The sequence below is a fragment of the Pan paniscus genome, chromosome 9 (assembly GCF_029289425.2).
Source record: "Pan paniscus chromosome 9, NHGRI_mPanPan1-v2.0_pri, whole genome shotgun sequence".
NCBI classification, from domain to species: domain Eukaryota; kingdom Metazoa; phylum Chordata; class Mammalia; order Primates; family Hominidae; genus Pan; species Pan paniscus.
Window position 1 is genome coordinate 68,335,958 of NC_073258.2, and position 15,612 is coordinate 68,351,569.

General features: G+C 48.9%; 1 protein-coding gene across 1 annotated transcript in view; it reads left to right on the top strand.

The window, feature by feature from the left end:
- Positions 1-3,042: 3,042 nt before the first annotated feature.
- The window catches only part of KDM2A (lysine demethylase 2A), a 145,738-nt gene continuing 133,168 nt past the window's right edge, over positions 3,043-15,612 (top strand). The window contains exons 1-2 of the mRNA XM_003828711.6: positions 3,043-3,862; positions 5,035-5,159. Of these exons, the coding sequence (XP_003828759.1) occupies positions 5,118-5,159 (42 nt within the window). The 5' untranslated portion in view covers positions 3,043-3,862; positions 5,035-5,117. The remainder of the gene's footprint in view (positions 3,863-5,034; positions 5,160-15,612) is intronic.

Here is a 15,612-nt window from a genome sequence, read left to right on the forward strand (position 1 = left end):
CCATTGGGTGTATCTGTTTAAATGTCCCGTTCCCCCAACGCAGACTACTTAACAAATGGTTTTCTACGGCAAAAGAGCTGGCTGCAATCTGACAAATCTTGCTCTACTGGCAGTCCCATTCAAAATAAGTACTACTATTATTGTTCTAGAGCCTTTTTTTGGGGGGGGGGGTGGGGAGATGGAGTCTCACTCTGTAGCCCAAGCTGGAGTGCAATGGCACCATCTCGGCTCACTGCAACCTCCACCTCTTGCATTCAAGTGATTCTCCTGCCTCAGCCTCCCAAGTAACTGGGATTATAGGCATGCACCACCACGCCCGGCTAATTTTGTATTTTTTTTTTAGTAGAGACAGGGTTTTGCCATGTTGGCCAGGCTGGTCTTGAACGCCTGACCTCAGGTGATCCACCTGCCTTGGCCTCCCAAAGTGCTGGGATTACAGGCGTGAGCCACCGCACCCGGCCTGTTCTAAAGCCTTTCTAGGGTTCTCCCAGCATGCCCATCTGAATTAAACTTGGAGGTATCTGATTGCCAAGGGTGTGCAACTCACCTCCTTGAGGGTTAATTACTTAAGGGGGTCTGAATGTTAAGAAAAAGGGCAAGACCAAGTTGAGCTACTCCTAGAGACTTTCTCTTTGCCGCCAAGTATTCCCTGGGTTATAAGGGTGAGTGGGAAGGAAATAAAGCTGTTTATTTTGCAAATAGCAACAAGGCCCAACACTTAATCTGACAATGGCAAAAGCTTTCTCTCCTGCTTAAAAAACAAACAAAACAAGCTGCTGACTTTTTCTATAACTACAGAGAGCCAGATGCTTATGGGGCCATATCTGGTAGCACCAGTGTGAGAGACTGCTGCTTTTAAAATATATTTTACCATAGTCGGAAAGATTTAAAGAGGCTTTAGATCTGATACAGTTTCTGTGATTATCTTCTTCGTATCAGTGCTCTGAAAATCTAAGAAGTCTGAACAAAACTGGTATCAAAATAAAGAATATTTCCCAGTGACTAGAATGCAAGAAGATGATATCTTATTAACAAACCTTTTTTGCTGTTTGTGAGATGTTTCAGTCGGCTGTTGGAGTAATTATGCAAGCTCTTTAACCTTTCTATACTTCAGTTGTCTATCTTTAAAATGAATATAGCGCTAACAGGCACTTTAGCTTGTCTCCTAAGGAGGTTGTGAAACAAAGCAGAGAATGTCTGTACAAACTCCCCAAGTTGTGCATGCAGAAAAACCTTCTGTGGTAATAAATAATAATACCTTGCATTTACGTAGCGCTTTTACCTTGGAGTTCAAGCCTTGATAGAATTAGAAGATATCATTATTTTAATTGTCTCGCTAACGTCCTCCTGAAAGAGTTGATGGCTGTTTATGCAGGTTATACGATTCACTCCATGCCCTACCTCTCTGCTCCATTCCCTGCTTCCAGGAGTCAGAGCTTAAAGAGTGGGAAACCAAGGCAGGGAGAAAAAGATTTGTGTGACACCGCTCAGCAAGGGCGTAGTGGAGCCAATAGTGCCAACCCCGATGTGTAACGCCCCAGCCACCGTCCTTTGTGGGATTTAGAATTTAAACGGGCCCCAGAGCAAGAGACTGGCTGGGGAAATGCCCGGATCGCGGCTGGGCTGCTCGCATGGCACTGCTCGGGTACCTCCGGCCGGGCTCCGTCGACGTTCGGAGCCTGCTGGCCCGTCGGGCAGCTGTCGGGCCGCGGGAATCGGTCCGTGGGCAGGGCCGGCGCAGCTCGGGCGGCCGCTGCCCCGTCGCTGACCCCCGCGCGAAGCTGCGCGCACCAACAGGAGACATCTTCCTGGCCCGGCCTCCCGCGCCCGCCACGGCCCGGGGCGGCAGGGTCGGGCCGGGGGCCGGGGGCGGCCCGCGCACCCCTCCGTGGGGGGCGCCCCGACTCGCCGGGGGCGGGGTCACGTCCCACCCGGGCCGCCGGGGGCACCGGCGCGGCGGAAAGCTGAGCGTGGCCGAGGAGCGGGGGCTTCCTGGGCCACCTCGCCGGGCGCCTCCGGCCGGCGGTGGGCGCGCCGGCCGCCACCGCCCCCGGGCCGTCGCGGAGACCGCTCCTGCGCCTGGTACCTGTGGACGCCCTTGTTAAGCGCCTGCAGCTCCCCCGGGGAGCCGAGCCCAGGACAGACATGCTACTCCTGTTTCCTGCCCCTTTGGAGCGACGAGCAGTGGGTGAGGCGGGGCCAGGCCGCTGCACCGAGGAGCCCCCGGGCCCAGGGCAGACGGGCCCCGTGGCGGCGGCGCCGGGGCCTGCCCGGGAATGGCGGGCAAGCCGGCCTCGGCCCACCGGCCGGCACGCGAAGGGAGGGCAGCCGGCGGCCATGCGCCCCTTCCCTGCGCCCTCTCGCCCTGGGCAGGCCTGAGCCGGGAGCCCAGGTCCCGCGGGCCCAGCCCGGCGGCTTGACCCCGGGAGACCCTGCTTTGAGGCGGGTATCGGTTGCCCTGGCCCAGGCCTCCCGGCCCTCAGGTTGTGTGACTGTGACGGGCCGCCTGGGGCCAAAGGCGGTTGAAGGGGAAGGGGGCGCAGGTCTCCCACTGCTTGTGGGGGGTGATGTGCTTTGTGGGGGGTCGGGGGTCACCACCCTCCCAGGGGGGTGGGGGAGGGCGGCCAGCACAGCTGGCCGCGAGGGGCGGGGTCACAGAGGCAAAGTGTGTGTGAGGGTGTGTGGGGGGAGGGCGCGCGGAGGAGGATCGGTGCCCTGCGCGCAGGCGCGAGCAGCCAGCCTGGCCCGAGCCCTGGAAGAACGCCGACGGGGAGCGGGAGCGGGGGCGGCGGGCCGGCGGGAGGGAGGGAGGGAGGGCGGGCGGCCTGACGCGAGGGGGCGCAGGGAGCCGCGTCGGCGTCGCGGGGCGCGGGCGATTCGAGGCCGACGCATCCGCGCGTGCGCGCGCCGGCGGCGTGTTCGCGTTAGAGGGGAGTGACGCGTGCGCGTTCACGCGCGCCCGGGAGAGCGGTAAGAAGCGCAGGGAGGCCTGAAGGGGGTGGGGGGTGGAGAGGCGAGCTGGAGGAGGGGTGGGGAGGTGGCGCCTGCGCAGTGCGCCTCGGAGGAGCTGTGTGTATGTGAGAGTCTGACGGGTTCAAAATGGCGGCGGCTGCTTCAGCGGCTCCTCCTGTGTGAGGGAAACAACACCCCTCCCCGGCAGCGGCGGCGGCGGCGGCGGCTCTCGGAGCACCTTCCCAGCGGCTGGGCCCGTCGCCGCTCTGTCTTTCCTGGGCAGGGGACGCTCCGGGAGGAGGGGCAACGCCAGGGGGCCCATCCCCCGGAATCCCTCTTCTGCGACTGGGGAGTAGCCGGGGGGTTCGTCCCGCAGCGCGGAGCCAGACCTGAGGGGGAGACGCGAGGGCAGCCAGGGCCCCCATCCCGGCGCGCCGCGCCGCTCCCGCCCTGTCCGCCCCCCGGGGCCGGGGCCCGCGTTCCGGGGGGCCGGGGCGGCGCGGGGAGCCTCGGGCCGGCCGGTCTCAGCTGATCGGCCGCTGCTCCCGCAGGCGACCAGCCCCTGCTGGCCGAGGGCACGGCGAGGAGGGCGCTCCCTGCGGCCGGGGCCGGCCCGGGGCTCGGGCCCGGGCTGCTGACCGCTGGCCTGGGGGAGGCGGGGGCGCCCCGGGCTCGGCGCCGAGGGGTCGCGCTCCCCTCTCCTGACGCCTCCGACTCCCGGTCTCCAAAGCCAGAAGAGAAGGTTTGATTCAGCAACTGTTTGCTCCCTTTTCCTGGTCGCTCTGACCCTCTCTGGATACTGGGGTGATCCACGGAAAAACCGAAGACGACGTTTGGGATTTAATTATTCCTCTCAGCTTTGGAATCTTTTACTTCTCACTTGGACAAGAACTCAAGAGCAGAATCTCCGGTGAGTTTCCCCCTCCCCCCCTCATTTGGAAGTTTGGTTGACTGTGTTATCCAAAGACTGAATGCAAAGTTTCTATCTCTTTTTCCGATGGGTGAACCATTGAAACGCCTTTTCCTGGGGGAGCCCAGCGAGATTCGCCCTTTTTCCTCTCCGGCCCTGGCTGCTCCATGCCCAGGCGGTCGTCGCCCAGGGGGTGCAAGCACGGTTTCCCTCCCGACTTCGGGCCAGGGCTTCCTCCGGGAGGGCTCTGCCTCCAACTGCTCTGCAAACTGTGTCATCGGGTCCTCTGGTCTCGTAGCAGTTTTGAAAGGATGCTGTTAACGTGGCTGTAATGTAGTGACAAAAACGGGGGGAACCTGTGTTCTCAATGGAAGCCATTATCCACGAGAATATTTAGAAAAAAGAAAACCCTTTCTTGGTATTACGTATTGACCGTCGCGCCGGCCGGTCTTTTTGGACAAGATGTATTTTCCTTGTATCCTTAGATGCAATCGTTTATTTTATTACTTTATCCAAAAAGATCAGATGGAATTTTGGTCCTTGATTTGCACCTCTGAAATTTGTTTCAGAGTTGTGCACATCTTGTGTTGGGGTGGAGGGTAGATTTGGGAATGATAAGATCCGGGGAGTCTAGAAAGGAAGGCGACGATTGTGCACGGCCTTACAGGAGGGGTATGGGAAATTGTTTTGGGGTCATTTAAATCCTAATTTTTTGTCCTCTTTTTACATAGTCAGTTTGCCCTTCTTTCCTTTAGTTTCTGATTACCGGTGAGAGAGAACTAATTTGGTTAGGATCTGGATTAGTTCAGTGGTGCTTCACCTGGTCAGCTCTCTGGAGATAAAAGTCCTGGGCTTTTTTTTTTCTTGCTGATGCTGCCATGAAGGAGATCCTTGCTAGTTGTAATCCTGTGGGGAGAAACTGGTGGTGTGGCCCTTCCACAAGGAACTGAAACCAACATCTCGTTTCGTCTAGGCCTCCGACAGTTGTAATGTGATTAATGTTGAACATGACATGGAACCACTTGCCCAAGAGCAGAAAGGTCCCAAACTCATGAAGAGGAACCTGATTTTTCAGAGAGCCTTTAACACTTACCTTAAATACTCCTTTCCGTGAACAGAAAGCACAAGTTTGAGAATGAGTTCTCATTTCTGCTTATATCATTATTCTTTAGTGTTGCAATCTGGTTCCTAAGGAGGAAGAGGAAGGCAGCCCTGGAGTGGTTTCTTTACAGTAATTTCAACAGAAGAGTGAGAGATGGAACCCGAAGAAGAAAGGATTCGTTACAGCCAGAGATTGGTTAGTATTTTCTCCCCCCACCACACCCTCCAGTTTTGAAGTAGGATAACTATTTTGTTTCCAGTTGTGAATATACTGTGAATGTGTGATTAAAACTTTTCGGGTGACTTTTCTGTGCACCAGAGGAGGGGGAAAGGTGTATTAATATCGAATTTGGCTTTTGGCCAAAAATGTTTTATATTTTATATATTTATCTTGTTTGGAAATGGAGTTATATGTAGCCTTTAGTTTTTATAGAAACCATTGTATACCAAAGGATTTTGTGGATTACAATGTGACAAAGATTCCTGATTTTACAGTACGGACATTGTAATACATCTGATTACGTTAGATTAGAATATAAATTTTGGGGGCAAAGCTGTTTGAGGAAGGATAGTTCAATACGTTTTTTAAGATTTTGTTGTCCCAGGATTTGTGACTTTGAGCGGGGAGAACTATGGATTATTTTCTTTTATTTTATAAATTAACACCTTTGGTAGCTTTGAAGGGTTGTTGGGATTGATTGAAGACAGGTAGAATACTGGATGCTGATAAAGTTCTGTGTTTTGGGAGGAATGTACGAGATAGATCTTGTTGAAAGAAATTTTAGACATGATTTGAAAGGATTGGCTTATATCTGTATATGAACACTTGGATCCTTTAAGCCATGCTTTCCTCGTAAGGTTTCCCTATTGGAGTTTTAAGAATTCAATTTTTGTTTTTCTTAGCCAAAGAGAGCTTTAATAATAGTCTCACAGTATTAATAAAAATTTGAATTTGTGTTTGAAGAGTGGGCTATGAGGAAAGCGACAGAATTGTATGTAGTATGTGAAATTTGCTGACCTGAAAGGCCTAGAAGATTACTAAAGGAATTCATGGTGGTTTTATTTGGCTCTGCATTTAGGAGAAAAAGAATGGTTCTCGAATACATTTTCTAGTGATCCTTACTCTTTTTGAGAAGAGACTTCTTTATTATTTATTTATTTTTATTGAGATCGAGTCTCACTCTATCGCCCACGCTTGGAGTGCAGTGGCGTGATATGAGCTCACCGCAGCCTCCACCTCCTGGGTTCAAGTGATCCTCCTGCCTCAGCCTCGCAAGTAGCTGGGACTGTAGGCACGTGCCACCACGCCCAGCTAATTTTTGTATTTTTAGTAAAGAACAGGGTTTTACCATGTTGGCCAGGATGATCTCGATCTGACCTCATGATCCACCCACCTTGGCCTCCCAAAGTGCTGGGATTACAGACGTGAGCCACCGCGCCTGGCCATGGCCTATTTTTTATTTTTATTTTTATTTATTTATTTATTTTTTTTTTAGACAGAGTCTGGCTCTGTTGCCCAGGCTGGAGTGCAGTGGTGCAATCTCTGCTCACTGCACGCTCCGCCTCCTGGGTTCACACCATTCTCCTGCCTCAGCCTCCCGAGTACTGGGACTATCGGCGCCCACCACCACGCCCAGCTAATTTTTTGTACTTTTATAATTTTTTGTACTTTTAGTAGAGACGGGGTTTCACTGTGTTAGCCAGGATGGTCTCGATCTCCTGACCTTGTGATCTGCCCGCCTCGGCCACCCAAAGTGCTGGGATTACAGGTGTGAGCCACTGCATCTGGCCTTTTATTTTTATTTTTATAGACAGGATCTTGCTCTGCCCAGGGTGACGTTCAGTGGTGTGATCATAACTCACTGTAGCCTCAAATTGCTGGGCTCAAGCAATCTTCCATTCCAGCCTCCTGAGTAGCTGGGACTACAGGCGTGTGCCACCATGCCAGGGTAATTTTCAGACTTTTTTTTTTTTTTTCTTAGTGACGGGGTCTTGCTATGTTGCCCACGCTAGTCTTGAACTCCTGGCCTCAAGCGATCCTCCCACCTTGGCATCCCAAAGTGCTGGGATTAACAAGCGTGAGCCACAGTACCTGGCTTTTTTTTTTTTTTTTTTTTTTTTTGTGACTGCTAGAAAGGTTTGGTGTGTATTGGGAAGTATATATTCAGCATGCATATATTCCGGTGAGCCTAATTTCAGAGATTTGTCTTGTTCCCAGTTCATGTGTTGAGATTATAATTCTTTATCTCTAATTTTGTAGAAATTAAGCATATCTGTAGTAGAATATTGTATCGTTGGAATTTATTTTTATTTTTACATTTCTTGAATTTAACTTTTCTTTGGGAACAGAAAAAGATGATGCCATAAAACTCCTTTCCCAGGTAGTTACTGCTATATGGAATTCACTTTTATCATGTCAAGTTGTTAGGTAGGTATCTAAGGAATTTTGCAGTCCAGACTTTAAAGGAAGAGCCTTTCCAGCAAGCAAAACTTTTAACTGTTTTTTTTTTGAGACGGAGTTTCACTCTTGTCACCCAGGCTGGTGTCCAATGGCACTATCTCTGCTTACTGCAACCTCTTCCTCCTGGGTTCAAGTGGTTCTCTTGTCTCAGTCTCCCGAGTAGCTGAGATTACAGGTGCCTACCACCACACCTGGCTGATTTTTGTATTTTTAGTAAAGACTGAGTTTCACCTTGTTGGCCAGGCTGGTCTCGAACTCCTGACCTCAGGTGATCCGCCTGTCTTGGCCTCCCAAAGTGCTGAGATTACAGGCATGAGCCACTGGACCCGAACTTTTGGGTTTTGTTGTTGTTGTTTGTTTGTTTGTTTTGAGAGTGAGTCTCGCTCTGTTGCCCAGGCTGGAGTGCAATGGCACTATCAGGGCTCACTGCAACCTCTGGCTCCCGGGTTCAGGTGATTCTCCTGCCTCAGCTTCCTGAGTAGCTGGGACTACAGGTGCCCACCACCACACCCAGCTAATTTTTGTATTTTTAGTAAAGATGGAGTTTCACCATGTTGGCCAGGCTGGTCTTGAACTCCTGACCTCAGACGATCCACCCACATCAGCCTCTCGAAGTGCTGGGATTACAGGTGTGAGCCACCGTGCTCGGCTTCACTTTATTTTTATATATATTTTTTGAAATGGAGACTCACTCTGTTACCCAGACTGGAGTGCAGTGGCACGATCTTGGCTCACTGCAACCTCTGCCTCCCAGGTTCAAATGATTCTCCTGCCTCAGCCTCCCAAGTACCTGCGATTACAGGCGCCTGCCACCATGCCCGGCTAATTTTTTTGTATTTTTAGTTGAGACGGGGTTTCGCTATATTGGCAGGCTGGTGTCGAACTCCTGACCTCAGATGATCACCCACCTCGGCCTCCCAAAGTGCTGGGATTACAGGTGCGAGCCACTGTGCCTGGCCCCCTTTTTTTTTTTTTTTTTTTTTTTTTTTAAACAAGGTAGGGAGGAGTAGTGGGAAGGAGAGTCAAGTACTCTTGACTTCTGTCTTGGCAAGATTTTTTTTTCTCTTTTTTTCTTTAAGTTGTAAGGTGATTGGTACTTGTTGCATACATTAACCCTTAACTAGCATATGTTTTCTTTTGTTTAATGTGCTATCTTAGCAGTGTTTGTGTAAGAGGACACATCGTCTATTTGGAGAGAACTTTCTTTTTCTTTCTTTTTTTTTTTTTTGAGACAGAGTCTTGCTCTGTCGCCCAGGCTGGAGTGCAGTGGCGCGATCTTGGCTCACTGCAAGCTCTACCTCCCGGGTTCACGCCATTCTCCTGCCTCAGACTCCCGAGTAGCTAGGGCTACAGGCGCCCGCCGCCACACCCGGCTAATTTTTTTTTGTATTTTTTAGTAGAGATGGGGTTTCACCATGTTAGCCAGGATGGTCTCGATCTCCTGACCTCGTGATCCGCCTGCCTCGGCCTCCCAAAGTGCTGGGATTACAGGCTTGAGCCACCGCACCCAGCCTGGAGGGAACTGTCTTTTTTTTTTTTCTTTTTTTTTTTTCTTTTTTTTTTTTATTTGAGATAGGGGTCTTTTGTTGCCCAGTCTAGAGTGCAGTGGCATGATCATAGGTCATTGCAGCTTCGACATCCTGGTCTCGAGTGATCTTCCCATGTCAGCTTCCCAGGTAGCTAGGGCTACAGCCCTGTGCCACCATGCCTGGCTAATTTTTGTATTTTTTGTAGAGGTGGGGTTTTGCCGTGTTCCCAAGGCTAGTCTTGAACTCCTGGGCTCAAACGATCTGCCCGCTTTGGCCTCCCAACAAGTCATTTTTTTGGGGAAAAAAAAAAAATCAGAAATAACTAGTTAAGGGCTGGGTGTGGTGGCTCACACCTGAAATCCCATCACTTTGGGAGGCCTAGGCAGGAGGATCACCTGAGGTCAAGAGTTTGAGACCAGCCTGGCCAACATGGTGAAATCCCATCTCTACTAAAAATACAAAAATTAGCTGGGCACTGGGGGTGGTGGTGCGTGCCTGTAATCCCAGCTACTTGGGAGGCTGAGGCAGGAGAATCGCTTGAACCTGGGAGGTGGAGGTTGCACTAAGCAGAGATTGCGCCACTGCACTCCAGCCTGGGCGACAGAGTGAGACTCCATCTCAAAAAAAAAAAAAAAAAATTAGCCGGGCGTGGTGTAGGGCGCCTGTAATACCAGCTACTCAGGAGGCTGAGTCAGGAGAATCACTTGAACCGGGAGGCAGAGGTTGCAGTGAGCTGAGATTGCACCATTGCACTCCAGCATGGGTGACTGAGCAAGGCTTCACCTCAAAAAAAAAAAAAAAAAAAAAAAAGGCCAGGCACAGTGTCTCACGCCTGTAATCCCAGCACTTCGGGAGGCTGAGGCTGGTGGATCACCTGAGGTCGGGAGATCGAGACCAGCCTGACGCAACATGGAGAAACCCCGTCTACACTAAAAATACAAAATTAGCTGGGTATGGTGGCACATGCCTGTAATCCCAGCTACTCAGGAGGCTGAGGCAGGAGAATCGCTTGAACCCGCCAGACAGAGGTTGTGCTGAGCTGAGATCATGCCGTCGCACTCCAGCCTGGGGAACAAGAGCAAAACTCCGTCTCAAAAAAAAAAAAAAAAAAAGGAATAACTAGTTTAAAAAAATTGTCTTTTGCCAGTTATGGTGACTCACACCTATATTCCCAGCACTTCGGGAGGCCAGGGAGGAAGGATCACTTGAGCCCGGGAGTTCGAGACCAGTCTGGGCAACATAGACCCCTGTTTCTCACACACAGATTGTTTTTTGGCCGGGTGCGGTTGCTTATGCCTGTGATCCCAGCACTTTGGGAGGCTGAGGCGGGTGGATCACCTGAGGTCAGCAGTTTGAGACCAGCCTGACCAACAAGGTGGAACCCTGTCTCTACTAAAAATACAAAAATTAGCCGGATGTGGTGGCAGGCGCCTGTAGTCCCAGCTACTCAGGAGGCTCAGACAGGAGAATTGCTTGAACTCGGGAGGTGGAGGTTGCAGTGAGCTGAGATCACACCACTGCACTCCAGCCTGGGCGACAGAGCGAGACTCCGTTTCAAAAAAAAAAAAAGTATTTTTTGCCAAGATTCATTATTTACCTATTACGTGTGGAAAAGAAATGCACCTTTGAAGATTGTGTGTATGTGTAGATTTGGAACATAAGCTACACTTTCTGGAACTTGGAACCAGAATGTTTTGCAGTGTTGGAGTGGAACAGCTAGGAAATGACAAGGGTGGATAAACAATGTTTGGCTTCTCTTAAGCAAGACTTAATTTTTTTTAGGTAATGAAAATATTAGTACTTTTGTATATTGATTGCCAGAACAAAGCCAGAACTCTGATGCAAGTTTGTATACCTGAGAAGGTACTCAAGTGGGAGGGATAGAAGCTTCCTTTTGATCCTGGGGTGGGTTGTTCTGAGGTAACAATGATTTATTTCTGTATTTCTTTTTCTTTTTGGAGACAGGGTCTCACTCCGTTGCCCAGGCTAGAGTGCAGTGGTGTGATCATTCCTCTTTGTAGCCTCAACCGCCTGGCTCAAGTGGTCCTCCCATCTCAGCATGTAGCTGGGACTACAGGCGTGCATGTGCCACCATGCCTGGCTAATTTTTAATTTTTTCTGTAAAGGCAGGCTCTCCCTGTTCGGGCTGCTCAGGCTGGTCTGGTTTTTTTTGCTCAGTCTGGTCTTGAACTCCCAGACTCAAGTGATCCACCTTGGCTTCCCAAAGTGCTGGGATTACAGGTGTGAGCCACTATGCCTGGTATGCTTGTCAATCTTGATGAAATTGAGAGTTTTTAGCACTTTCACCTAGCAAAAAAAAATAAAAAATAAGAAATTGAGAGCTTTTATAAAAGATGTTATTATCGCATATTCAATCCTGTTAACCTGTCTTACATATAATTATGAAATAGCTAAATCATTTATCTGTTACAAGGAACTGCGGCCACTGAAACTCTGGCAATAGTCCCACCTTTCCTTGGTTTACCTTTGAAAGTGCCTCCCCAAATTCAGCAGCGATTACCAGATTATCTTTTTTAAATTAATTAATTAATTAATTTATTTATTTATTTTGAGATGGAGTTTTGCTCTTGTTGCCGAGGGTAGAGTGCTATGACGCAATCTGGGCTCACCGCAACCTCCCTCTCCTGGGTTCAAGCGATTCTCCTGCTTCAGCCTCTGAGTAGCTGGGATTACAGGCATGCACCACCATGCCCGGCTAATTTTGTATTTTTGGTAGAGATGGGGTTTCACCATGTTAGCCAGGCTGGTTTCAAACTCCCGACCTCAGGCAGGCGATCTGCCTGCCTCGGCTTCCCAAAGTGCTGGGATTACAGTTGTGAGCCAGCACACCCGGCGTTTTTTTTTTTTTTTTTTAGGCAGGGTCTTGCTCTGTTGCCCAGGCCGGAGTGCAATGGCACTACCACTGCAGCATCAGCCTCCCCAAGTGATCCTCTTACCTCAGCCTCCTGAGTGGCTGGTACCACAGATACATGCCACCACACCTGGCTTATTTTTAAATTCTTTCTAGAGACAGGTTTTCACTGTGTTGTCCAGGCTGGTCTCGAACTCCTGGGCTTAAGTGATCCTCTCTCCTGCCTGGAGGCCTCTCCAGCCTCCCCACCTCCTGGGATTATAAGTGTGAGCCACTGCGCCTGGACCCGTTCCCACTCTGAGGTCTTTCTGACTGAGAATGGACTAGATAAAATAGAATATTTATTTTAAGCCTTTTTTTTTTTCTAGTATGAAAGTATAATGTTAGCTAGAAAAAATTATATGTGGTCTACATTGTTGAATTAGTTTATTTCTAATTATTTTATGAGATTTAGTCTTTAGTCTGTGTTGGTAGAGAGCGCACTGGTCTCATTGTTGCGGCCTCCCTCCTAATAATGTAGGAAAAACTTGACCATTTTTGGGTGATTCAAAAATGCAGATAATGACAACTAATTTTTTATTCTTATACATCAGTCTTCCACAGTAAGCTATATTTTGGGCCCCTAGAATGAGGATTAAATTTAAGCCCTATTATTTTCTGTTGTTTTATTTTGCTGAGCATTAATCACTACTGTACTTTGTGTATAGCTTTCCACTAGAGTATAAGCTTCTTGAGAGTTGGGGCTTTGTTTTTGTTTATGCTGTGTGCTAGATGCTTCAAATAGGGCGTAACACATAGCAAGTGCTGAATAAGTATTTGTTGATATTGTTGAAAGCCCGGATATATGCTCTTCTTTGCTACCAATTTTCTTGAATGCTAGGATTAAGCCACTAGAGTGGAGGAGGGTCTGGATGCAGTGGCTCTCACCTGTGGTCCCAGCTACTCAGGAGGTTGAGGCAGAAGTATCATTTGAGCCCAGGGGCTTAAGGCTGTGATGAGCTATGACTGTGCCAGTGCACTCCAGCTTGGGCTACAGAGCAAGACCCTGTCTCTAAAAAAATGAATAAATTAGAATGGAGGACACTTTGGCAGGTAGGGATGAGGAGGATATCTGGATATTGGGTCTTGCAGTGTAGATAAGAAACAGAGACCTAAACTGTAACAAATAAAAACGTATGTGTAGCACACATGTCAGACTACCACATTGATGATATTTGGTATTTGGACCATTTAGAACAAATAATAAAGTGTCTAGTTGATTTTAAAAGTTTAGTCTGTCTAGGTACAGTGACTTAGGCCTGTAATCCCAGCACTTTGGGAGACCAAGGCCAGTGGAATGCTTGACATCAGGAGTTGAAGACCAGCCTGACCAACATGGTGAAACCCCGTCTCTACTAAAAATACAAAAATTAGCCGGGCATAGGCTGGGCGCGGTGGCTCACACCTGTAATCCCAGCACTTTGGAAGGCGGAGGCGGGCGGATCACAAGGTCAGGAGATCGAGACCATCCTGGCTAACACGGTGAAACCCCGTCTCTACTAAAAATACAAAAAATTAGCCGGGCGTGATGGCGGGCGCCTGTAGTCCCAGCTACTCAGGAGGCTGAGGCAGGAGAATGGTGTGAACCCGGGAGGCGGAGCTTGCAGTGAGCCCAGATCACGCCACTGCACTCCAGTCTGGGTGACAGAGCGAGACTCCATCTCAAAAAAAAAAAAAAAAGAAAAAGAAAAATAGCCGGGCGTAGTGGCACATGCCTGTAATCCCAGCTACCCAGGAGGCTGAAACAGGAGAATCGCTTGAACTCGGGAGGCAGAGGTTGCTGTACGCCGAGATCGTGCCACTGCACTCCAGCCTGGGCGACAGAGACTCTGTCTCAAAAAAAAAATTAAAAAAATTAAAGTTTAGTCTGAATTTTAAGCTCTCCTATTCTTTTTTTTTTTTTTCTTTTGTGAGACAGTTTCACTGTGGTCACTCAGGCTGGAGTGCAATGGTGCGATCTCTGCTCACTGCAACCTCCGCCTCCTGGGTTCAAGTGATTCTTCAGCCTCAGCCTCCCTAGTAGCTGGGATTACAGGCGTCCGCCACCCCACCTGGCTAATTTTTATATTGTTTTAGTAGAGACAGGGTTTCACCATGTTGGTCAGGCTGGTCTCAAACTCCTGACCTCCAGTGATCCGCCCACTTTGGCCTCCCAAAGTGTTGGGATTACAGACGTGAGCCACCATGCCCGGCCTTAAGCTCTCCTGTTCTAATCCTGTCCTAAACTGTGCCTAGCTTTTGCTGACCTTTAGACAGCCTTAAAGCTGTGAAGTTGCAAGTGATGATGTTTGTGTTATTCTCGGGTCTTGGTTTTGGTTATTAAGTCAAGGAATTGATACATTATGTATATCATGTAGATAGACATACATTCTTTGTATCTTTCTATTTTGGGGGGGTAACGGACACTCTTAATTAGGTTTCATTAATTTTCTCTGTTTATCTCACTTTTGGAATAATACTTTATTTTTGCTTTGCACTTTCACATCAAAAAGGGTTAAAATTCAGTAAACATTTATTATATGCCAGATAGTAGGCTAGGTTCTTTCATATATATTACCTTATTTAATTCTCAAAACAACCCTGGAAGGTAGATGGTATCGTTTTAAACCTTGATTTTTTTTTTTTTTTTTTTTTTAAATTATGGAGAGAGAGGCCCAGGGAGGGGCCATGACTTGCCCAAGATCACAGAGTCGGTAAGAGGTGAAACCAGACCTTGAACTCAGGTACCCTGACTCCAAACTCCCAGGTTTCTTCTCTCATACCATCCAACGTCTCTTATGTACTTTATATAGAAAACAGGCCGGGTGCAGTGGCTCACGCCTGTAATCCCAACTACTTTGCAAGGCCGAGGCGGGCAGATCGCCTGAGGTCAGGAGTTCAAGACCAGCCTGGCCAACATGACGAAACCCCATCTCTACTAAAAATACAAAATTAGCTGGGCATGGTGGTGCACGCCTGTAGTCCCAGCTACTCGGGAGGCTGAGGTGGGAGAATCGCCTGAACCCGGGAGGTGGAGGTTGCAGTGAGCTGAGATCGCACCATCGCACTCCGGCCTGGGTGACAAGAGCGAAACTCCGTCTCAAAAAAAAAATAATAATAACACTCTTACTCCACGGTGTGTAGGCTGAGTACTTTCTCTCTTTTGAGGCTACTTTAATATTTTCTTTTCTTTTCTTTTCTTTTCTTTTCTTTTCTTTTTGAGATGGAATTTCGCTCTTGTCGCCCAGGTTGGAGTGTAGTGGTGCGATATTGGCTCACTGCAACCTCTGCCTCCCAGGTTCAGGCAATTCTCCTGCCTCAGCCTCCTTAGTAGCTGGGATTACAGGCGTGTGCCACCACGCCTTGCTAATTTTTGTATTTTTAGTAGAGATGGGGTTTTACCATATTGGCCAGGCTGGTCTGGAACTCCTGACCTCGGGTGATCCACTTGCCTTGACCTCCCAGAATGCTGAGATTACAGGCATGAGCCACCACTTCCCGCCTACTTTAACATTTTCTTGCTAACGTCTGTCTGCTTAACATCCTGAATTAGATAGCTATAAATATTTGATAGCCAGTGTTTGATTATGTTTCAAACAAAGATGGCACATTCATTCTTTTCATGAACTTTGAACTTATTGCACTTGATCTGTTAAAACGGCAGTATTGTGCAGTTTGTGTGTATGTCAAGGCTTTTATTTATGTATGTCACTCATATCCTTGTTTTCTGTTTTAAATTTTAGGTTCTTGGGGTTTTTCTCTGTCTGTG